Genomic DNA, 22948 nt, shown 5'->3' with positions numbered 1-22948 from the left:
TATCATCTTTCTTCTTAGTATTGTAATCTTGATCAATCTTTATGCACTTTTAATTTTCCTTTGACTATACAAGCAAAACAACTAATAGAATCATACAATTGCATTTGCATCTCTTTTACCTTTTTAATCTTTGAACGCCATTTCTTTACTTTTGTATACTTCATATGATATGAGTTTGACTTTGTCATTTGCAAGTAAAAACATATTCAAGCTTAACAAACTTATTAGTCATTTAATTGTTTTATTATTCAACCATCAAAATCTATTAGGAGGCCTAGATGCACTTTTAACGACGGCACAAAACTACGTGAAGAAGAAGAACGACGATGTACGGAGGTTGTTGTTGGGCCCTTGTTGTACATGGTGACCTATAACAGCCCTCCTGGAAAACATTTCGCTTTTATGGTGAGGGCTCGCACGAGGAGCTTGCTAAGCTGGCGAGTGACGAGGTGAGGGAAGATGATACATAACTATGTGGGGAAGAAGAACGACGGTGTAGGGATATTGTTGGGCCGTTGTGGGCTCTACTATGGAGGAAACTTTTGGGCTCACAAGAGTATGAGCAACTCATTGTTTGTCCACACATGGACATCCTCTTGGGGCATCCTCTAGCTCCCGTGACACTTTCGGAACACTAAACCCCTCTGTGTCGTCATCGTGCATAATTATCAACGGTACGAGTCAATGATGTTAGTTGTCGCCATTGTAACACTGAGATTAATTTAATTTAATCTGCACTTTGGATGACATCACTGAGAACCTATGGTGTAAAAGTTTTATAGAAACACATGAAATTGTCTAAGGATGTTAAAACAGCAACATCTAAATTAGTGTAAATCCACTTTTTTTTGTTTTGCGATCAGTATAAATCCACTTAAAGTTTGATGCTTAGAATTATAAAGAAAAAAGCGAACTTAACTATAGCAGAGATTTAGAAATAATACATACGTACACTTTAAAGTTTCCTCAAATCATATCTTTCTTTTTTGAAATATTTTTTATCTTTATTGCACCGTGAATATTCGCTTGAATATTTGCTCCCATCTCTCCTGTCCATAGGCTGACATCCTGACCCCACAAACCAGAACATTTCCCGCGCAAAACTCACCCAGCAAACACACAAAGCGCGGCAAACGAAACAACCCAAGCGCCCAACACAAGAAAAAGAAAAGGAGAAACCCTCAAGCCTCAGCTCCCGGCCCGATCCATGGATGCGGAGATGGAGGACGCGGGGGCCCAGGCCGAGATCGAGTGGGACGGCGGCGGCGGCGGGGCCAACGCGGTGCTGGGCCTTGCCGGCGGCGCCTCGGTGTATCTGTGCTACCACCAGGCGTTCGGTCCCCACGACGACCTCGTTCTCCTCGAGGCCGCCGCCGACCTCCTCCCCGACCTTCTACAAGGCCGGTAAGCTCTCCTCTCCACCAAGCACCTTACGCCATTTTACCCCAATAGATCAAGAACCAGCAGCGCCATTCTTTCAGGGGTGATTCTTGATTTAATCGTTTTTCAGGAGCATACGTTTTATTAGGGTGTCACCTTGAGATCTTCAATCAATCTCCAGGAGAAGCTCGCTTTTATGCTTGGTTCTCTGTATCCACTGGGTTTAACTTCAAGTGGGTCGATAGTTTATTTTATACTGTAGGATAGAAATAGTCCGGTTTGCACCATTCGCGTTGTGCACTAGTTTTTTTCCTCTCTCAAACACGCATGAGAGTTGCGCATTATTGCATTAAGAAAGAAAGTGACCTAGTTTATAAGGAAAACCAGGCCCAAAAACCTTAACAAGTATAGATTACAATTCGCGGAGCGTAGCTCGCATGTAAGACAGAGAAAGAAAGAAACCCCCAAACCCCTAAGCAACTGACGTCTAAGGTTCGCCAAAGCAGTTTACAACCCGGCACACACACAACAACAATACGCCATAACCCGACCAAGCGGCACCCCCACAAGCAATTGCACCCATCTAACACCTCGACTAGGACTCCAACAGGCGTAGCCCTGCTCCCACACCTGACTACCAACACGGTTGGTGGCTCCCTCGCCAAACCACAAGCACAACAGATAGGGTCCTGGGACATCGGAACACAGTCGCAGACGCGAAGCGCCGAGAGGAGGTGGGAAGATTGGCTGAACAGGAGGACATCAGCGCAAGATGAGCCCGGCAAGGAGTGCTGCTAGTTGTAGCATCAAAGAGCAGCGGGATTCTCTAAAACGACCCCTTCAGGAAGGAAGCGGCAATAGAACTGTTGTTGCTCGTTCGGGAAGTCGAACAAGGTTTTCACCGGAGAGATCCCAGGGGAAGCTTTGACATGACGCCTCCAAGGAGGTAATGACGCCTGTGGGTGCCACTGTTGTCGGCAATGGTGCCCTACAAAGCTTTCACCCGTAAATTCTCCTTACAACTGCACAATCCAGTGAATGCATAGGCTCACCGGATCGAGCAGAGCAAGAACCTGCAAAGGGAAAGTAGCAGCACACAATAACGGAACAAGAATGCCATAGCAATGCACCCATCATCGAGCATATGACGCACTAGGGCCAGCTGCCGACCAAAGTCACAGACAGCTGTACGGAGCAACACGGCCGGCCGAAGTCTCAACCGGGAGCGCGAGGCAGAGGTGGCCAAGACGACGGTGGAGGAAGCCCACACGCCCACAGGCTCACCGGAGCCAGAGCTGGAGCCACAGGCAGGCGGCGGGACAAGCAAAATGCGCGGGCCAACCATCGAACGGATCTGGCAGGGAGTGATTGATCTGATGGACTACCGTACGGATCCGGCTGGGGCAAGCCACCTCGCCAGCGGATCCGATCGGAGCAAGCTCATGATAGGGGCTGAAGGTAGGAGAGAGGAGGAGTGGTGGGGGAGGGGGAAGAGGTGGGGAAACGGAGGGAGGGAGGAGGCTGCGACGGTCCGGCTTCAGAACCGCCGCTGTCCACCCACCGGCGGCGGCAGCGGCCGGAGCAAGCTAGGGTTTGGGGGGGGGGTTGGGTTGTGGGTTGAGTCGCTAGAGAGGGGGTGGGGGGTGGGGCTCGTCAAGGCTCAGCACAGCATGTCTCCCTTGTGCACTAGTTAGTTTGCATGAGCTATTCTAAGCATAATTCCTGCGTAATGCCAAATTAACCGCTGTCAAACTTGCCCACCCTGATTCCCTGGCACAATGGCTAATAACATTGTCTCATAAATCGATAGATAAGGGCATCTCTGTTGTCTACTTGTGTGTGAGTCTGGGCTTCTATGTACTTCATCATGAGATTGTCGTTGTGTGATGTTCAGGTCAGTCTGTTGCTCGTCGTACTTGTTTTTCCTTTTGAGCTCGATAGCTCAGATTAGTATACCATGGAAAGGAGCATTTCAGGATTTGCCACTTTTAACATCGAGTGGCAGGCAATTTACCACCCGGGCCCAGTTTCATAGACTCAGGATGGCCCACATGTCATCCTCAGCGGAAAATTTGCACCTATTAAGGGTGGCAAATCCAGAAATTACCCCCATGGAAAAATGCTCAGCTTTGTTGTTTTTTTCCTGAGTGAAAGCTGAATCCAACAGCTAACATCTCCGCCACATTTATTAACTGAATTTAGTGAGGCTGATCCTCACATTTTCAGCACTAGTTCACGTGCCATTGGACAATTATAATGCTTTGTAATGCTCCACTGTAGGAAAGTATGGTGCATTGCTTCAATATTTTTTTGATGAAAACATTGCTTCAATATTTCCATGTGTGAGAATTTTTTACATTTCTTTTGATACAGGGTGACTGTACGGGGGCATCCGGATGAAGAAGCTGTTCTCTGCACACCTTCTGCAACGTATGCTATGAAGTTTGTGGGCACATCCAATTCTACGTTTTTGATACCACCCGGGGAACCAGCTGCTCCAAGCTTAAGGCCTGATAGCACCTACGGCGATGCTAATGATGATGATGCTGTGGCCGCTGCCATCAAAGTAGCACCAGGGAGCATTGAATTGGTCCGAACTGCTCCACGACTTGATAAACTGAGGAACCTTCTCCGTGAGAGGCCCTACGTGCTCGATGAGGATCTTGGGGATGGCTTCCAGCATGGTAAGGGGCTGTACACATGGCAAGATCTCTGTGAACGTATCCAGGCCAGTGACGGTGAGATGTCAGATGGGCTGAATTCCCTCTCTGCTGTCGAGATTGATGGGTTCTGGAGGACGGTCGATGCCAATTCTGTGAACACTATTCTGGACATGATTCTTCACAACTCTGTGTTGCACGACTGGCCGTTAATTGCTATGCCGGAAAATGATGTGCTATCTGTCATGGAATCTGATGGTTTTACGCATAAGCTTGTAACCCATTGCCTCAACAGATTTGGCACGAAGGTAGAGCAGGAAGCAAGAAGTTTCTGGAGCCTTGATGAGAGGCGTGTCTGCTTGCAATTCGCTCGGAGAGCGCTTGGTGCTGGAAAGATGAAGCTCCACAACTTTATGGACAAATGGGAGAGAAGCATTCCTTCAGGAATGCGTGTGGATCTTCAGATGCTCGAAGGGGAAGTGTTGTGTGAAAAGCTTGGGGCTGAGACCTGGGTGCATGCTTTCAGTGTTGAAGATCTGCCACTGACACCTGCTGAGAGGTTTGCATCACTTTTCCGTGAGCGGCCAAAGTGGGGATGGAAAGATCTGCAGCCCTATATTAGGTATGATTTCTCATCAACTCTTTTTTTGGTTGAGATTCTATACTGGAGTTGACATTTAACCGCGTATGTTTCTCTCATGTCCAGGGATTTGCGTGTGCCCGGTGTCTCTTCAGAAGGATTGCTTATCAAGTATACTAGAAGAACCCAACCAAGCGCTGACGCTGAACCTATTTTTACTGCAAGATAATCTATCTAGCCTGCTCCAGCCATGCTTTGATCCTGACAGCCCTGGTTGCGGTTTTACTGAACTTGAAACATGGTTTTGGCCTGGATATTGTTCACAGCACAAGGTCACCGTGATCGTGTTTAAGGCATGCTAGATACTGTCAATGGCAATTGTGGCACCAGATTAGTTGTTGAATACTCAATAATCTGATCTTGATTGTAGCATGGACGTTTGCCTCGCCTAAATCCGCTGTTAGTTTTGATCGGAGATGCAATACATGAAATACTTCTCATATGTTCCTGTGTTTGTAGTTGATGGCCTGAAAGTTTGTGCCTTTTACTGTAACCTTTGGTAAACATTCCAAAAACTGATGTGTGCTAAATACATTGCCTGTTGCTGTCTTCCGGTCAATTTAAATTTGATTTAAACAACGTTCAGAAACCCATTATTCGAATATGAAATTACAACATGCTTGAGGTTCAGTATGTTTTCTCCGAATCAATGATAATCTATTTAATTTGTTAATTCTAGCCTAGAAGCAGACTTTACTCTATACTCTATTCAAGAATATCTTGTTTTGACTTGGTCTTCAAAGTTAGACTTTGACTATTGTTTTTTCATGAAATATATAATTTATAGCTAGAAAATTAATATAGTGTGAATACGAATCTAATTATATAATTTTTATACGTTAAATATATTTATAGCTTGATTAATTTTTGGTTAAAATATATAAATTTTGATTTTTTTTCAAAATAAAATACTCCTGTATTTTTCAACAGAGGGAGTATCTGGTTACCGACAGTGAGTAAAAAAAGAGAGGTTAAAATTAGCCGCGGCCCAATAAGCATAAATTCAGGACCAGCCCAAAGGATTAGCCCGTGGGCCATGCAGTATAAGGCCCATTCCCGACCGCTAAGGCCGTCCAAATAAGGAAAAGGGGGCCCGCGACCCACCCTCTGGACTCCGACCGCATCTCTCCTTCTCCGTCTCCATCGCCGAGAGCAGCGTCTCGCGCTCGCGCTCGCGCAGTCGGCGCGTTCGGTCGAAACCCTAATAAACCCCACCTCGTCCCCTCGCCCGCGGAACCCTCGTCGCCTTGCCGGGAGGCGGGGTAAAGGGGGTCGCCGGGCGCCATGGACGCGATGCGGAAGCAGCTGGACGTGCTCATGGGGGCCAACCGCAACGGTGACGTGGAGGAGGTCAACCGCAATTACTACGACCGCGACGTCTGCCGCCTCTTCCTCGCGGGCCTATGCCCGCACGACCTCTTCCAGCTCACGGTATCCTCCTCTATGTCCCCCCCTCCACCCCATCGATGCTGTTTCCATGGTAATTTCGGTTAGGTTTGGGGGTACAAAAATATCTTCCATGTTTTTGTGTGATTCATAGATAAATTGCTTATTGCTAATGCGCGTATGTGGCAGAAATAATCTGCTTTTTTTTTAAAAAGTAGTAGTTTTCACTTTATGCTGCTGTTATCTAACCTACTTATTTGCTAATGGCAGAAAATGGATCTCGGACCTTGTTCCAAGATTCACTCGCTTCAGCTGCGGAAAGAGTATCCTTCATTTTACCTTGTTATGTGTCAATTGCTTCACTTCATTGGTTTTTGCAAATTTGTCGCGTGAAATACTTGCTTTCCTGAGCTGTTGGTAGCTATGAAGAAGCGAAATCAAAGGGATCGGAGAATTTCGATAGAGAACTTGAGGATATGATAGAAAGGCTCATTGTGGAGTGTGATAGGAAAATTCAAAGGGCGCTGAAGCGCCTCGCGGATGAGGATGCCAAGGCTGCAATTGCAATATCTGTTTCTGAGGTTACTCAGGTATTTTTTGTCACTTTTATATTACTTATTAAAGTTTATATTTGTCGATGACAACTTGTTTTAAACTTTAAATTTATTATCTTGGTAACGTTCACAGACAGACGAGATACTGCAGCTGTCAAAACAGATCAAGGAGAAAATGAAAGAAGTTGATACCTTTGGTAATTCCATTCCATTTATATTTTGCCTACTTTGTTGATACGGAAGTTATCAAAACAGATCAAGGCAGTTCATAGAAGTTTAGATATTTGGATGGCTCATAGCTTCTAGGATTGTGATACAACCGGGTTTCCACCCAGTAGGAAGTCAGCCCTTGGGGGTTATATCTCCTCTATATGCTAATCCAGAGTGACGGGCATGTTATCAAATAGTTTAGGTTGATGGACCCCAAATATGTGGGTGCATAAAATTCTTTATGATTAACCATTAGTACATTTGTTTATGACTGAAGATAAGTTCCAGGATGGCCACAGCAACTGTGCGAAAGTAATTAACCTTGTCACAGACTCAACATACCATGGTTTTTAAGGCGTCGCCTAGGCGACAAGGCGTACCCAGGTCGCCACAGGGGCAAGGCGTCGCCATGTCACCTTACGTGCATGCCTTTTCACCCTTTTCCGGCTTGTTTCCTCTCCCGCCCTTCTCCAGTTCGATTTTATCGTCCCCAGCCCTTCTCCGTCTGGATTCCACCGTCACCCACCATCTCTGGTTGCACTAACCTTGCCGTTCTTGTCGTCTTCGATCAGGAGGGAGGCTTCGATGGTGTGGATGAGTGTAGGAGGCGGAGGGGGATGGAGTGAAGGCGGTGCTGCTCGATGGCGGTTCGGGGGTTGATGAGAAGAAGCGTGATGAGAAGGAGTGAGGAGGCGGCGGCTGGGAACCCTAAACGTGTAGATCTGGTGTCCTGTTGGGTGTAGATGTGTGATGGGTTGAGATGGGCTGGCTTGTTGAATGGGCTAAATGCCTTGGTGGCCCATCTCTCTTCACTTCATCTTTAATTTTTCTTTTATTTTCCCTCTATTCCGAATACTCTACTGCACAGAAGGCGTCGCCTAGGTGGCAAGGCGTACCTAGGTCACCACGCATCGCCTTACTGCCTTATTAGAACCTTGCAACATACTTTAGCATCCCCCCTTTCTTATTGTGTAATACAAGAGGCTCAATCAGTAGGATCTACCGCAACTTTAAGCCCTAGATTGTTATTATATTCAGTATTCAATGTTTCTCTTTGAAACTTATCAACAGATTTTGAAGGGAGAACTGATGATAAAATCAAGGCCCAGGAATTGGTGGAAGAACTGAGAACTAAAAGGGCTGATATGCAGGTATCACTTTGAAAATTCAAATATCGAAGCTTTTAATTCTTATATTATAGATCTTAGGTTATATAATATATATTTCCAGCACACATTAGTAAAACATTAATGCTTTAGTTTTGATGTGATGATTGTTTTCCCTATACTTTTGCTGTTTTGCAGGCTACCCTCTTGCTCGATGCTTTTAACAAGGACAGAGCTTCATTACCTCAACCTGCTCCACCTCCTCAAATAGCAGCAGTGCAACCACCTGCCCCTCCAGATGCTCGTACTCAAGAAATGATTAATGAAAAGCTTAAGAAAGCTGAAGAGCTTGGTATGGAAAAAAATATGTTGAAGTGCTTTACTTTGCAAAACACTATGTTTTACTAGTTTGTTTCTTATAGGTGTATATGTATTTAGCAATTGGGCCCAAGTCAGGGCGAGTTTTTCTCCTAATATATCTCTGTTGTGAAGTCAACCACTCAATTAGTTATTATAACAACCAAATAGACTAACAATATACACTACTGAAACTGTCATTAAGCTATAGTTGGTATATTTGAGGCATATTTGGATCGACCTTTTCACGATCATAGACAAGTTTCGTGCAACTATATAGGTCTGCTGTTCCAAAAATAAGCAACACAGCCCACCTAATTGGGTATTTGATGCTAGGTGCCACATCCTTCCTTCTTGTGAACAACTGTAAATATCTATTGATTATTTGTTAATTGGACACCAGTGTCTTAAGTAGATTTTTTCTTTTAGTATGACGTTAATTTGGTGACCTTTCCATGTCAAGTTGACCAAAATTTGTTGGATACTTGTATTGTTGATCTTACAACAGCAGAAAGAAGTATATGCCTGTATGCTGATACTTAAATGGTTGTCCTTTTGGTAGGTGAACAAGGCATGGTAGATGAAGCTCAGAAAGCTTTGGAAGAGGCAGAAGCTCTGAAAAAGGTCGCTATTACCATGTTCACCTTAATTTATTATGTTTCTTTTACTAGCCAACTTATGTAGGCTGATCTTTAGCCTGCCATTGCAGACATATGATAGAGATGACTTGCCATTTGGATAATACCTTATCTTTGGTTTAATGAACCATTACTGATGGCTAATTTTGGTTTTGACTTTATCTTTAGTTGGCGCCGCGGCAGGAGTCAGCTTCAGAATCTTCTAAATATACAGCTGTTGATGTTCGAATTGTGAGTTTCCACACAACCAATTTTTTTTAATTAAGTTCTTATTTGCGCTATAGCATTAGTATCCTTGTTTGTCTTTTCTGCTAGTGTCTTTTGATTGCCTATTATGGCTTATGAGGTAACCCTGGTACAAAGGTTTATTCTAGACCAGTGGCTTTCGTGATGCCTAAAATTTTTGTTGGACCCACTTAATTTGGAACTAGGAACTCAATGTGTATTTCTCCAACTCCTAGGTGCTTAATTTTTCTCCTATCTTGCTCAGTGATATGATTATATTCTGTAGTCTAACTGGGAACTGATTAAACATAAGTATTCCCAATCGTGCGTAGAAGTAAATTAACTTGCATAATTCATATATCCTGAACGTCTTGATCAGATATTGACATATTGTACTAGAATCCCCTTCTCGTATCAGTTTAAGCTCTTTCAAGTGACAGTTCAACCTTTACACATTTGGGAATTTATGCCCGTCATGTGTGTACCTGTGTAGTTGCCAACCCAATGCGCTACGGAAATGTAAAGTGGTATGCAGGCTGTGAACCGTTGCTGCTCCACTAGTGGATGTATATGCACTTATGTCATTAAAAATATGATAGGGTGATTATTATATGTTCTTGGAGCACATCAATTTGGAATTTGCGCAGTTACCCCACAAAATGGCTCTTTTGACAAACTATTGTGCACATTGCATATCTAGAGTTCCAATATTAGCAATGCATTTTTTCAGCGTCAATGGGTGCTACCTCTGTGCCTCATGTTTTGAAATAACTTTGATGTGGCACCAGTGTCATTGGTGTATAATAATTCCTGGAAATTACATCAGATGTTGATCTGGATTTCTTGATTTCGATCATGGTGAATTAGGTTTGCATTCATATGTTACTGTATTTACTCTTGAAGTTAAAGGTGCTATGGTCTACATTGTTTTTTTAGGTTTAAGGGTTGTAACTATTTTGTTACATACATTTTGTATTATGTGCATCTATTAACATCATAGTGGCACAGCATTGCTAGTGCCTAATCATATTCTCTGTCCACTTTATAGACTGATCAGAAACTACGCCTCTGTGACATATGTGGAGCATTTCTGAGTGTATATGACAAGTAATACTTTTAACTTCTTCCACTCCCAACATGATCTGAAACTGTCAAATTGCATCATTAACGTGAAAATGAATATATCTGACAACAGTGATCGACGTCTTGCTGACCATTTTGGAGGGAAGCTACACTTGGGCTACTTGCTGATTCGTGAGAAACTGAAAGAACTCCAGGTAAATTCTTGCATACCCAAACTACAATAAGGTGCTTGAGAGTGATGAAACAAATTAAGGATTCCAGGCATTGTAAACCATATACAATCAAATCGAGAAACCTACACATCACATTGGGACTTACATTCTATTTGTATATTAGAATATAAGTTGGATTTATTCCTTTGTCTTTTCTCTAAATTTGTTAAGGTGCAAATTTATCAGGTGCTGAGTGTAATGTACCATTTTCTGCTTTAAAGAGTTACTCTGTTTTGGGCCTTTTGGCATCTGTGAGTTTTCTTATCTCAAGGAAGAGCCTTCAGGTTCTCACCTTTCCTATATATTATTTCATTTCTCACATTGGAGGGCACCATGGTTATTACGATAGTCATTACAGGAATTAGTCAATGTTGTGTGATTGGAATCTCATGTGACAATCGTCTTCACACCCATGGCAACAGCTGTCACTGTATGTTGACAACTGTAAGCATAGGAGCATGCAAAACATGGTATGAAGAATCATGTTTACTTAATTGTGACAAATTGCTCATATGCTCTGCTTAGTATTATGTTGATCAGAAGCTGGAGGTTGCTTTTCTGCTGGATGATCGTATTGTGTAGACCTGGTGATAAATAGTACTGGTTAAGTTATCCTGAAAGCAACTCCTTTTGGCATCCTTTGCAAGCGACAACTTATTGTCTTGTTCATATGCTACCCACTCCATGAGTTTGTAAGTTATAATATGCTGAAGCAGTCTTGCCTGTAATGTATCACTTGCCCTTTATTCTGGAACGTTGTTTTTATTTGTAAGTATGCCAAAAACGTCATCCTTTTAACCATCGTAAAATACGCTATACCATCTTCCAGGAGCAGAGAAATAAAAGAAGGAAGGACAAATCTGAAGATGATAGACGGTATGGTATCCCCCATCCTTGTTATTTTAGTTAGTAACGACATTATCTGAAAGTACTTGTTTGGCCTTTTAGATCAAGAGAACACAGCAAGGACCACAATGGCCGGGCATCCAGGGATAGAGATGCAGAAAGAAAGGACAGGGTTGAGTCTCGAGAAAGTAGAAGAGATCATGACAGGGATCGTGATAGACGTCACGATAGGGACCGTCGCCATGATCGCGATCGGGATAGAGATTACGACCGCTTTCGTGGCCATGATTCAAGGAGAAGGGATCGTTCTCGATCCAGGGAGCGCAGGTATTGCTGAATGGTTTTTCTTGCATGAGAAATCCAAGCTTCATGCTTGTAGAGCTAGTTTATGTGGAATGTAGCATGGCAAAGAACATATGAAGTTCCCCGCCTTTTTATTTCACCTCTTTACCAATAATTGCCTAACCTGGATATTTGTTGCAATTTTCAGGCGCCACGAGAGATACTGAATTATGCTCCATGGCTGGCTGATTTTGGAGTGCTCTCGTCTTTCTAAATGATATTGAGTTGTGCTTTGTATTTTCTGAAAGTTCTATCTTGTGAAATCTGAAAGTATTATCGCCTTAGTTGTAGGGTTGACGCAGGCAATCTTGTGCATTCTGCATCATTTTGTACTGTTTAATATACATATGGTGTGCCAAGAATATTCACATGAATTCAAGCTTCGTGAAACCTCTTGACAGCTAAATGAGCGGAGTAATTTTTGTATTTAAACGCATCTGAAATCATAAGCTTCTTGTTCCAGTGGATGGAATGGCGTTAGTTCAATTCGTGCAGCTTTTGATCATCTTTGTTCAGTCTTATTATCTTTTCTGAGTTGGTTCTGGCAATCCATTTACACTTTCGGCGTTACATGGGCAATACATTTACACTTTGATGTCCCCTTCTACAAATTGCCGTGGGCAATCTTTTAGATTTGCACTGTGCTTATAGTATGATCGGTCAAGGTATTGTCACGTCACTTGGCTACGAGCCTGCTGTACTTGAAGCCATGAGTTTTAACTAGCACAAGATGTACAGCTTCACAAGTCCATTCGTGAACAGTAGCCTGAATGAAAGAAGGCATGCCTTTCTAGAACACAAAAACAAGAAAGGACAGCATTTTCTCTCAACCATGGCAGACAGGCATACATCTACTCGCCAGAAGGCAGAATTCTTGTATGATATGAACATTTCAAAACCTGAAGCTTTTCAGTCCGGATGAAACCATTCTTACAAAGCCGTTGAAGCCGACCAAGGAATCTAAAAGGCCTTTCGCTTGCGGACCTTGAAACTGGTCGACCGGATGACATCGTCGTCGGCGTTGAGCCTCTGCTGCAGCGCGTCCAGGGACTCAGGCTTGGTGAAGTAGGTGACGAGGAGGTATATGCCGTCGTAGTAGGTGGACGGCAGCCCGGTCCGGCTGTTCCTCTTCCTGATGCTGTAGGCCAGTGGGATGACTCCCCGGTTGAAGACCTCCACGTACATGGCGCCGCCGGCAACGAGCAGCTGCAACACAACACGGGGAGCACCAAGGTAAGCAGAGTTGCCGACCAAACCCACCGATACAATGATACAGAATCAAACGCATGGTAATCCTTACCTGTGCGCACTAATGTAGGAGTTTGTGCAAGATCTAGGCAAGATTGTTTAAGATCATTGCCATTTTGATAGCTTATGTAATGTCGTGATGTGCTACCATACCATTGTTGCCAATGCTGTTACAGACCTTTGCCATGGGAGAGTAAAAGGAGCATTCCTTTCTAAAAAGTAAAAAAAAAAGATGACAATTTTGGACGAACTGGTATAGTATCACACACTCATACTGCCAAATGATAAGCTTTTGAGGCAGGCGGACGCAGCTTCCTAGGAATTCATGTGGAATGGCCGTGAGGTGATCGAATTGCGTTGTAGAGCAGCTAAATGGAGCAATCGAATAGGTTATAGGTGTACCTCCTCGTAGCGCTGGATGAGTGCGAGGCGCTCCTCCTCGGACATGTCGGGGCGGAGCACGACCATGGTCTCGTACTGGCGCAGCCCCGGCGGGCAGGGCGGCATCTCGCGCTCCTCCAGAACCAGCGCCGCCTCCGCGGCCGACATCCCGAGGCCGCCGCCGCCGAGTCCCAGCCCGGCGCCAAACCTCGCGGCGGATCCCTCCTCGTCGCCAACCTCCTTGTCGCCGGTGCTGCCGGCCGCGGACGCCGAGCCGCCGTAGAAGGACGCCGCGTAACCGGCGGAGACCGCGCGGGCGCGGGCGCGGGAAGTGGGGAGGCGCAGCGCGGCGGGCAGGCAAGGGCGGAAGGGCGGGAGCGTGCGGAGGGTGGTGGTGGCGGAGGAGAGGGGCAGCGCCATGGGTGGCGGCATTGGAGGGGGCCGAGGGGAGGGAGAGTGCAGAGCGGGAGGAGGCGCGCTTCGTATCCACTGGATAGATAAGGATAGGACGCTTTAACAGCTCCGCTCACGCAGCAGTTTGTTTGGACAAATTTTGCAGAAAAAAATGCCCATTTCAAACATGGCTTAAAATTAAAATTTTAACTGTATTCAAATCAAAGTTGTTGAATTCTTGGATTGAAAATGCTTTAACTGTAGTTCAAAGCTATTTGTTTCGATTTAAATTATATTTTTGGATTAACTTGAAATTCTCAATTTTCTAGATACAGGTTTTTGGATTAGAGTTTGAAGTGGGAATTCACGGATTCAAGTTGTATCCTTCTATTCTTGAGTTAAAAGTCAAATTTTACTTTCCATTCGCATTGCCTGTTACAAAGACAAAGATTATTTACATGCTGGCCACATCAAAGCTACACATTTTTTTTGAGGGAACACATTTTTTAAAGTTATGATTGGCAAATTGTGATCTCCTCTTGCTCTAGCTGTCATCACTCCTTTCCCCCACCGACCACGAACGCCACGCGGTCTCCACTCGCTTCGTCCACTGCAGATCGCCTCGACGCCCTCACCCTCAGGTCAAGCACTGCCCCCTGCTCCTCTCCACATTTCGCACGGTCCTCAGATCTTGCCCGTCTCGACTCGACGGAAGCAATATCTGATCTCACTCTCACGTTCTTGGTTTTTCTCCACCAGCGACAGCGGCGAGCATGTCTTCGTCGGAGAATATCACGGTCACCGAGCGCGGCGGCAAGGACAAGGATAATGTGGGCGGCGACAACAAGGACCAGGGCGGCGGCGGGTTCATCGAGAAGGTGAAGGACTTCATCCACGACATCGGCGAGAAGATCGAGGAGGCGGTGGGCTTCGGCAAGCCCACCGCCGACGTCTCCGGCATCCACATCCCCCACATCAGCCTCCACCGCGCCGACCTCGTCGTCGACGTCCTCATCAAGAACCCCAACCCCGTGCCCATCCCGCTCGTCGACATCGACTACCTCATCGACAGCGACGGCCGCAAGCTCGTCTCCGGTCTTATCCCCGACGCCGGCACCATCCACGCCCACGGCGAGGAGACTGTCAAGATCCCCGTCTCGCTCGTCTTCGACGACATCAAGAGCACCTACAAGGACATCCAGCCCGGGAGCATCATCCCCTACCTCGTCCGCGTGGTCCTTCTCGTCGACGTCCCCATCATCGGCCGGATCAAGATCCCAATCGAGAAGACCGGCGAGATCCCCGTCCCCTACAAGCCCGACGTAGACGTCGAGAAGATCAAGTTCCACAGGTTCTCCTTCGAGGAGACCACCGCTACGCTGCACCTCAAGCTCGAGAACAAGAACGACTTCGACCTCGGACTCAACATGCTCCAGTACGAGATGTGGCTCGGCGACGACAACATTGCCTCCGCCGAGCTCACGCAGAGCGCCAAGATCGAGAAGCAGGGGATCACTAGGATGCAGATGCCGTTCAGCTTCAGGCCCAAGGATTTCGGATCAGCTGTCTGGGACTTGGTCAGGGGTAAGGGAACAAGGTACACCATCAAGGGCAAGATTGATGTGGACACTCCGTTTGGGAACATGAAGCTGCCCATAAGTAAAGAGGGTGGAACCACTCGCCTGAAGAAGGACGACGACGAAGACGATGAGGTATCTGCTTTGCTTCTGCTGCCTGTTGTTTGATTCATCTTCTATGCTGTGTACTCGTTACTTATATTTGTGCACTAGGATCAGTTTAGTCCTGTTTGACTAGAATTCCGGTGGAAGAAATAGTTTAAGCACAAGCATGGATCTTTAAATTTTAGGTGTCTTACAAAGCTAAATTTTTTCGACTACGATGAATGCAATAGCGGAACTTACTAGGCCTTCGGTTTCTGACTGTTCTAGTAGAGGATGGATACTATAAGTTGTTGCAACAAAAATGACCCATTTAACCTGCCCTTGTAACTATTCCATGCATCTCTTGTGTTGAAAAGCTCAATCAGTTTTGCCCTCATAAAGCTCTAGACAAGCCAAAGAGATTTTGCAAGTACTAGTTCGAACTTGTTATGCTAGAAATTCAGGTTTAGATTAGAAAGTCTGGTGTCTCTACAGCAGATATTCAGTGTATGCTCGAATTTTTGCTTCTGATAAACTTAGGGTACCATTGTTCGGTTTCAGAATATATTAGCTGAAACTATTCCATCCGGATTATCTTCTAAAGATCAAATCATAATACAATATAATGGGGAAAATGCAAGAAGAAATGTAGTCCAGACAATTACCATGTCTATAACACATTGGATTAGTCATATCAAATAGATTAGGGGGAGCTAAGTTGCGTTTTTTTAATACCATAGAAATAAATTGGCTTGCTCTCCACATCATTGCCGTCCTTCCGATACAAGGCTATACTCTTTGCAACACCATTCTTGTGTCCTGGAACCTTGCTAACCTCTGTATCTGAACCACCTGTTTTTGCAGGATTAAAGTGCTGCTGTAAGTGAACAGCCAAGATAGTGAAGCAGGGAGAATGTCATATGGGGCGTGTCCACCTGTGAGCTTGCCGCTAGTCGAGCTCTTGCTTTAGTTCTTGATGTCTTGTTTGATTGCAGATCTGATGTGTGAACCTCCTCTGTCCAATGGCTTCATCGTGCACTGGTGTTGTGACTGCTTGTGCTGTTCATCCTAGTTGTCGCATGCATATGAATTCTATCTGTGTTAAGGGCTCCAAACTTTGTAATCGGAAGAACGTTAACAATAAAGCCCAACACCCCTTGTTCTTTGTGGGGTTGGTTGGTCAGTTTTCCATTTTATCTAATGTTGTGTTCGTGCAAGTTTTGTCTCCTCGCAAAATTGTGCTTTTTTAAAACTCTCCTCGTCCAGTTGTTGACACATTATTATGCTTGCCCGGTGTAGTCATATAATCCTAACGAAAGAAAGAACGCACTCATCCAACATTGATAACGGCACATGTGGCAAAGGCAAGATTTGATCTATTTCTCGCGTGGAAATTGGATGTCAGCTTCACTTGAGACGGGTATTCTTGTCATGTGAAATGCTTCACGAACGACTATTCGAGTACAGTCAGTTTACGCCATGAGGACATCTACGTTGGTGGTGCTGCCGTTAAAGATTTTGTTGCCGGTGATTGCAGCTGTGAGTAGAGAGACGGATTTGGATGGCTTCTCCTGTCGGCACCGACCGGAAGTCAGGCCGAGCCGTCCAGGTCTCCAGGTATCGCAGGCGGTAGCGGCTGGCGCATCCAGGCTTCCCTCCCGCGCATGCGAAGCAGATGGATCGTGAACAAGGCAGAGGCCGTCGCCTGCGAGTGTGCGCGCCGACCGGTCGCTTCGTTTCTTTTTACATGATGTCAGCTCTCCATGATGTTATCTTCGTTGCAGAACCTTCGTGGTTGCATCGATTTTGCTCCATCAGTTGTCCAGTGCCTATGAATCCAGTGTTAGTGGATGTCCACACACAAATGCACTTATGTACACCTGTTTTCTCTCTCTTCTTTCGCCAACCATAATCTAGCAGTTAGTCACTTCTTTCTCCGTTCTTGTTCTTCAAGCTTATTCCTAAGACCTTTCAATGCGTGTACTACTTTTGGGTTCAGCTTGTGCTGCAGAAGTTTTCCTTGCAACGACGTTGACCTGCCAATTTTAAATTCAAATATGTTGGATCGGAGCATTTAGCAAATAATGGATCCAGAACGAAATTTGGTGCCATTATTTTTGCAGCTTGACAAGTGGATATGTAAAGCTATTTCCTCTTTCATGCCCAAATCTTTCCCCCCAAAAAAGAAAATGATGCACCATATTGTAAAGTTGTAACTTGAACCTGGTTTCTTTCAGCTCCATATCAAGTTCCTTTTCTGATTCTTTTATCTGCAGGACCACAAGAAAATGTTCTGTTGTTACTTAATGATTCTTTGAGAATTTAATATCCATGAAATGCAAAATAATCGAAACTAACCTCTTTGACCAATCTTTTAGAGCTCCAAATAAGAGCACCCTACAAAATATACAGTAAGAACTATATGTAAATATGTGGCAAAATAAACAAATAAAGTAACAACTAACACCCTCTATTTCCTTATTCCCTTTCATTTCCAATTTCTTTTCAAGGCTATCATTGTTTTTGGAATATAACAATCAGTCCTTATGTTTTTCAGATAAAGAACTAGTGAAAATTTCTGGTGGTTGAATACTGAAATGCGCAGAATGCATTTCATGACACTTTCTGTCAGAGATGTGCCAGAACTTCAAAACTAAAGTACAAGAGTAAACATACAGAACTACTGCATAAATGTCTAATGACAGCTGGAGATAAATAGAAGAAGATTATCCTGCAAACCAAGAAAACATACTTCTCCATGCGCTAATTGTTGCTCCAATGCATCAGATGTTGCAACCCAGACTTTGGGGCAGCCATCTGCCACCAAGGCTTCGACCTACATTGGAGAAAGAACCAGCAAAAGAAATCACCGAGTAGCATTACATAATGCGTACTTTATTTGTGTCAATTAGATATGAATGCATCTCAAGTCCATTTGCTTCCAAAATTACATACTCATGTCCAGAGAAAAAACTTAGTGCTAGCAGCGTCGAACTAATACAACCACAAAAATATGCTTCTTGGTGATATGACAACAATTTTCATTACTTTAGGTCAGGAAAAACCCCATATAAATTGTACTTCTTTTGATGACCCCTTTCTGAAGAATCCTTAAACACACAAACAGTTGGGTATTATACATCTAGCATAAAGATCTACAACTAGAACCTCTCTGCATGCTGAAACTGACTCTAATACTTTGCAATTTTACTTCCAGTCCTGCATGCTTCGTATATTAGAGCCTTTTTGCATGAATTTTGCACTGGTGTGTAGTGTCATAAATCTATACTAGGAACTCTAAGGCATCCTTCTGATGAAAAACTTCAAAATGTACCTCCTTCTCTATCCAAGAATCAGCAGATAAGCCGGCGGAATATACAACATCAACCCTGTTCAATGAGGCAAAATTTGTGTGTTAAGTTTTCCCTAAGAACCATCTAGAGAAACATAATCGAAACACTGAACTTCCATTTATTTAAACAGACAGATCAGGTTAAATGGCATCGACATCTAATGGGAAAAAAGGTCAATTTACAATAACATCTTACCCTTTATACGTTTCTTTATGTGTAGAAAGCCCCGACATGGCAGCATCAAATACCACTACAACTTTTACCTCTGCAAGTATCGTTGTGACAAATGATATAAGATACTTCGCGTAAAAGAATACCACATTTCTAAGAAAATCAGTGGAAAATGGTATTGCAAGTGATAGGTAAAAAGCGACTTGATGGAGTTATGGCTCACATTTGGTTAGCAACTACATTGCTAAGAAAATGAGTGGAAAATGGTATTGCGAGTGACAGGTAAAAAACAACCTGCTGATGGAGTTATGCTCCACATTTGGTTAGCTGCCGATTTATAGTATACTAAGAACTAAGAAGCGCAACCACGTAAAGGCTTTCAATAGTTATTGCTTAAGTAGGCAGCACAGCTGAGACCTTTTTTCCCCTGAGAAAATCGTAGCTGAGACATTAATAATAACAGGTTTGATCCTCTAGTGCAGACCTCTTACTGCACTGAAAGATACAAGCTCATCAATGAGCATTTGTCTTGCAATTTCTTGCCTCCCATTCATGAAATCCTTCTTAAGCTTTCCCCAGTAGCCACACACATTGTAACCATCCACAAGAATAACCGGTGAAGCAATTTCCAAACCCTGATGTGTGCTAGATTAAACGACAACAGAAAGTCAGCAACTCAGCATACTCAATTCAAATCACCACTAAGAAAAAAAGAGTAAGTTCTTGGATATGAAAGGAAAGACGAGCCTGACAAGTGAAGGGTGGAGGAAGGGTCCTCATAGATGTCGGTGTCATCAGGAAGCACTTCTTTTATTACTTTCTTTTTGCGATACCTAGTAGCAGGCTGAGGTCCACTTGTTTGCCTCCTCTCATAGTCCTGGCAACAAAGGTTTACATAATTGTAACAAATGGTGCGCTTTAGTCTGAAAATGATGCACAGCACTACAGATTAGGACTACCGTGAGTTTGAAACATATCTGACTACAAAAGCACTGAATGCATCTGATAATCTGATCCAATGTTGATCTGTAAATGTGAAAGTCAATCTTGCATGCTTTGGGTGCAGCATCATGTTGCTCAATGCATTTATCTATGTTCTTCTGATGAATTTATACTAGGCGCAGCAAAACAAGAATTTAACCCCTAGAGACAGATAGGAAATGGTAATGCCGGATAGCTGTTTTTTTTCCGAGGAACGAGGATAGCTGGTTTTAAAACTGAATGCAGGAAAAAGATTACCTTCCAAAATTTAAGAATCCTCAAGTTCTGCTTAACATTAGATGTAATCCTAGGAGGCCGTGACACCTACAAATAAGAGACAGCGTGTTAGAAAACTCCGACCATATTTCCTGATTTGTTAACATAGCAGATATTCCACCTCCAAAATTCAAGACAAAGAAAGCTAATGTCTCAGTAATCTTAAAATGCAATAGCTTATGAACGAATATACTACATTCACCTTTGTCTTATCACATTAACATCTCCTTAGCAATAACAGAGCAAAAATAACATAAGTGGAAAGTTTTTTTAAAAAAGAAATGAAATAAGTGGTTTTTGTATATTCTTCCCCACCCCCCCCCCCCCCCACCCCAGATTCCAGCAAAAGAACAGGCTCTTCCTTGATCGAACCCTCAGCTCTATGCATAAATAGACCCATACGCTACCTTCTTGTCCCCCTTTCCATGTTTCCTAACTTTCCCTATGCCCACGCAGAACAAGCACCAACAAATTAACCCTCAAAGCATCTGAATTTATATAGCAACCATTTGATTCTAAGCTACCGCCCCCCTACCACATTGTTCCATTCCAGATGATTACGCTGATGCCCCAAAATTCGACGGTACATAACGCAGCACATGGGATCGTGACGAGCAGGGAGGGATTGCGCTGACCTTTTTGGTGCCCTTGGCGCCCTTGCCGTTGCCGTTGCCGTTGCCCTTTGCCATCGCCACCACGGCGGCGGAGGCGGAGTAGGCGGCCGAGCCAACCATCCCGGGCGGCGGGCGCTCCCCAGCCTCCTCCGTCCGTATCTGCCTCTGCGGCCCTGCCTGTGGTGCGAGTGCGACGAGTGGTGGACACTGAACTGCAGTTGCACACACAGGGAGTGAGACGGCGAGAGTGAGAGGGGCGGGCGGCTCCGCCACTGCCACGAACGGGTGCACAAATTTTTTTCACGCGCGCTGCTTTGCTCACTTTCCATTTTTGAATTTTGTTATTAAAAACTTTTTTGAACAATTTTTCTAAATAAAATTTTCTAGTTAGCTTTTTTCAAAACTTATTTGAAAAATTTATTAAAAAACTTATCTTGATAATTTATATTGATAACTATTTTATATTTTTTTTTAAAAATGAAAGTTGCAGAGGAATTTTTTTTAAAAAAAGAAAAGTTACGGATTACTGTAACAACGCGTCCGTAAAATCCGAACGGGTGGGATCGTGAGCGGAACACGTAACACCAAGAAGCCGCCTCTGTGTCAGGAGACACCAGCCTTAAAATCCTGCGATTTTTGGGTCGTCCGATGCCGATCGGACGGACCAGGGAACTTGTTTTTTGCACTAATCTCAAACGTGGACCCGGCTGACTTGTAGCCATGGCGCAAGTCCTATTCATTGCTGCCTCCACGTGTAAGTGCACGCCCGTGACATAGGGAAACCCGTCGTTAGTTTTTGTCGCTAATTTAGTTTATTTACTTTCTCAATTTAAATAGGTATAAGTGTACTTTAGTTCAATTGAACGCTAAAGTACTATCAAATGGAAAAGAAGCAAGCGACATGTAACATCCCACTATACCCTAACACGTTTCTAAAAAAATAGCAAATACTTCAAAATAGCAAAAAAAAATCAGCAGACAAATTGTCAACTTATTCAAATCCACCCAGCCCTTTCTACAAAAGTTGTCAAAGTGTACTTTTCGGTAACCTGAGGAGAAAAACTCTTATATGACATGTCAATACAATCCAATTGGGCACACAAACATAGACCACATCAAATAAGTGCAAAAAAATGCTCCAGTTGACAGGCCATGGTGTAAAACACCAATGAAAAATGAGAAGCCATTCCGGCTTAACTATTTCCAGCTGTGCACAAATAAAATTGTTCAAAGCGGCGAAGTAAGGAAGCTGCAAAAGGCACATTACTCATCCTATGATGAAACCATGAGAGTAAGGATCTATTTATTTTGGCTTTCAGTTTTTATAATTCGAAGTTGAAATAAATATATAGTGTTTTTTTACAATCTGCTTATTAGATTGTGAGAATCCAAAAGACTAGTTTTCCTTATCTTTTTATAGATTACGAAAGTTCATTTTACTGAATTGTATAGCAGAGTTTTTTTCAATCTACAATCTAATTTTTTTTTACAATTTAGGTTTTTACGATCTAACTTTTTACACTCTACTTTTTACCTTTGCTCGGTAGTTCTGTAGCCGGTTTTTTCAGACAACCGATCGATTTAATCAGTCACGATTGACCTGCAAACTGTTTTTTAAATCCCCAACTAAAATAAACATGCGCTAAACTGATTTAGTTACTGAAGGGTTGTACAGATCGAATGCAATGGGTACCATTCACTTTGATCAACATTTTTTAAGTAGCAGTACAGTATGTCCATATCAGTATGGGGTATTAAGGCTCTGTTTATTTTTTTTTATCATGATTATAGATTCTAGTCCTAAAAAAACAAACACAATATAAAAGCTAATTCTCACACCTTACAAGAAGTTATACTATAAAATCTTACGATTCGTAATTTGATACTAAGAAGCTTCTACAAACTAAATTAAATTCTTATAATTTAAAGCTAAAAAAACATGCCCTAAATATGAAAGAATTTGAATGCTTACCTTGAAATATACACAACGATGGAAATGGATACATGCCTCAGGGCTGCATGTATCGTCTCTTTACTCATTTACTGTACATCTCATGAAACCAAGCATGCGCCTCAATGATCAAGATATTGCATCTGAGATCACCTGAACAAGAAAAAATAAAGCTTATTAGAAACGCAGTAAATGAAGAAGTTTTCAGTAGGTTGGATTATCTAAACAGCAGTGCCGCGGATTTGTATTTGGAAACACTATAAAGCTGAACTTCACACAA

At 43.5% G+C, this 22948-nt stretch overlaps 5 protein-coding genes across 9 annotated transcripts; 3 read left to right on the top strand and 2 right to left on the bottom strand.

Annotated features, from left to right (window-relative positions):
* Positions 1 to 1121: 1121 nt before the first annotated feature.
* LOC133911303 (uncharacterized) lies at positions 1122 to 5181 on the top strand. The gene is made up of 3 exons (XM_062353499.1): positions 1122 to 1404; positions 3754 to 4662; positions 4747 to 5181. Exons 1-3 carry the CDS (start codon positions 1208 to 1210, stop codon positions 4847 to 4849), a joined length of 1209 nt encoding a protein of 402 aa, XP_062209483.1. The 5' UTR covers positions 1122 to 1207; the 3' UTR covers positions 4850 to 5181.
* Positions 5182 to 5790: 609 nt separating this feature from the next.
* LOC133913752 (uncharacterized) lies at positions 5791 to 12106 on the top strand. Of its 4 annotated transcripts, none has more exons than XR_009909085.1 (14): positions 5791 to 6111; positions 6337 to 6389; positions 6488 to 6656; positions 6754 to 6817; positions 7902 to 7981; positions 8135 to 8288; positions 8856 to 8917; positions 9100 to 9162; positions 10205 to 10263; positions 10352 to 10433; positions 10638 to 10702; positions 10810 to 10921; positions 11281 to 11327; positions 11400 to 11495. XR_009909085.1 is itself a non-coding variant. In XM_062356994.1 (13 exons), the coding sequence occupies exons 1-13, from the start codon at positions 5965 to 5967 to the stop codon at positions 11804 to 11806; spliced, it is 1224 nt and encodes a 407-aa protein (XP_062212978.1). In that variant the 5' UTR covers positions 5791 to 5964; the 3' UTR covers positions 11807 to 12106. The 4 variants fall into 4 exon arrangements, 1 of the variants encoding a protein (XP_062212978.1); XR_009909084.1 differs by having other exon boundaries at positions 10638 to 10735; XR_009909083.1 differs by having other exon boundaries at positions 10638 to 10921.
* Positions 12107 to 12372: 266 nt separating this feature from the next.
* LOC133913755 (small ribosomal subunit protein bS6c-like) lies at positions 12373 to 16105 on the bottom strand. The gene is made up of 3 exons (XM_062356999.1): positions 16058 to 16105; positions 13290 to 13757; positions 12373 to 12845 (listed from the first exon to the last, which is right to left on the bottom strand). Exons 1-3 carry the CDS (start codon positions 16088 to 16090, stop codon positions 12600 to 12602), a joined length of 747 nt encoding a protein of 248 aa, XP_062212983.1. The 5' UTR covers positions 16091 to 16105; the 3' UTR covers positions 12373 to 12599.
* Positions 14145 to 16518, top strand: LOC133913753 (uncharacterized). 2 transcript variants are annotated; one of them, XM_062356996.1, is made up of 3 exons: positions 14145 to 14302; positions 14421 to 15373; positions 16187 to 16518. In XM_062356996.1, exons 2-3 carry the CDS (start codon positions 14435 to 14437, stop codon positions 16190 to 16192), a joined length of 945 nt encoding a protein of 314 aa, XP_062212980.1. In that variant the 5' UTR covers positions 14145 to 14302; positions 14421 to 14434; the 3' UTR covers positions 16193 to 16518. The 2 variants fall into 2 exon arrangements, with proteins under 2 accessions (XP_062212980.1, XP_062212979.1); XM_062356995.1 differs by lacking the exon at positions 14145 to 14302 and having other exon boundaries at positions 14309 to 15373.
* Positions 16519 to 16678: 160 nt separating this feature from the next.
* LOC133913754 (uncharacterized) lies at positions 16679 to 20982 on the bottom strand. Its single transcript, XM_062356997.1, has 10 exons — positions 20739 to 20982; positions 20086 to 20151; positions 19599 to 19723; positions 19331 to 19491; positions 18871 to 18940; positions 18657 to 18711; positions 18075 to 18158; positions 17681 to 17719; positions 17546 to 17592; positions 16679 to 17358 (listed from the first exon to the last, which is right to left on the bottom strand). The coding sequence occupies exons 1-10, from the start codon at positions 20835 to 20837 to the stop codon at positions 17247 to 17249; spliced, it is 858 nt and encodes a 285-aa protein (XP_062212981.1). The 5' UTR covers positions 20838 to 20982; the 3' UTR covers positions 16679 to 17246.
* Positions 20983 to 22948: the final 1966 nt, after the last annotated feature.

The sequence above is a fragment of the Phragmites australis genome, chromosome 3 (genome assembly GCF_958298935.1).
Source record: "Phragmites australis chromosome 3, lpPhrAust1.1, whole genome shotgun sequence".
NCBI classification, from domain to species: Eukaryota; Viridiplantae; Streptophyta; class Magnoliopsida; order Poales; family Poaceae; genus Phragmites; species Phragmites australis.
The sequence above is the reverse complement of the archived record's forward strand: the minus strand, read 5'-3'. Positions and strand labels throughout refer to the sequence as shown.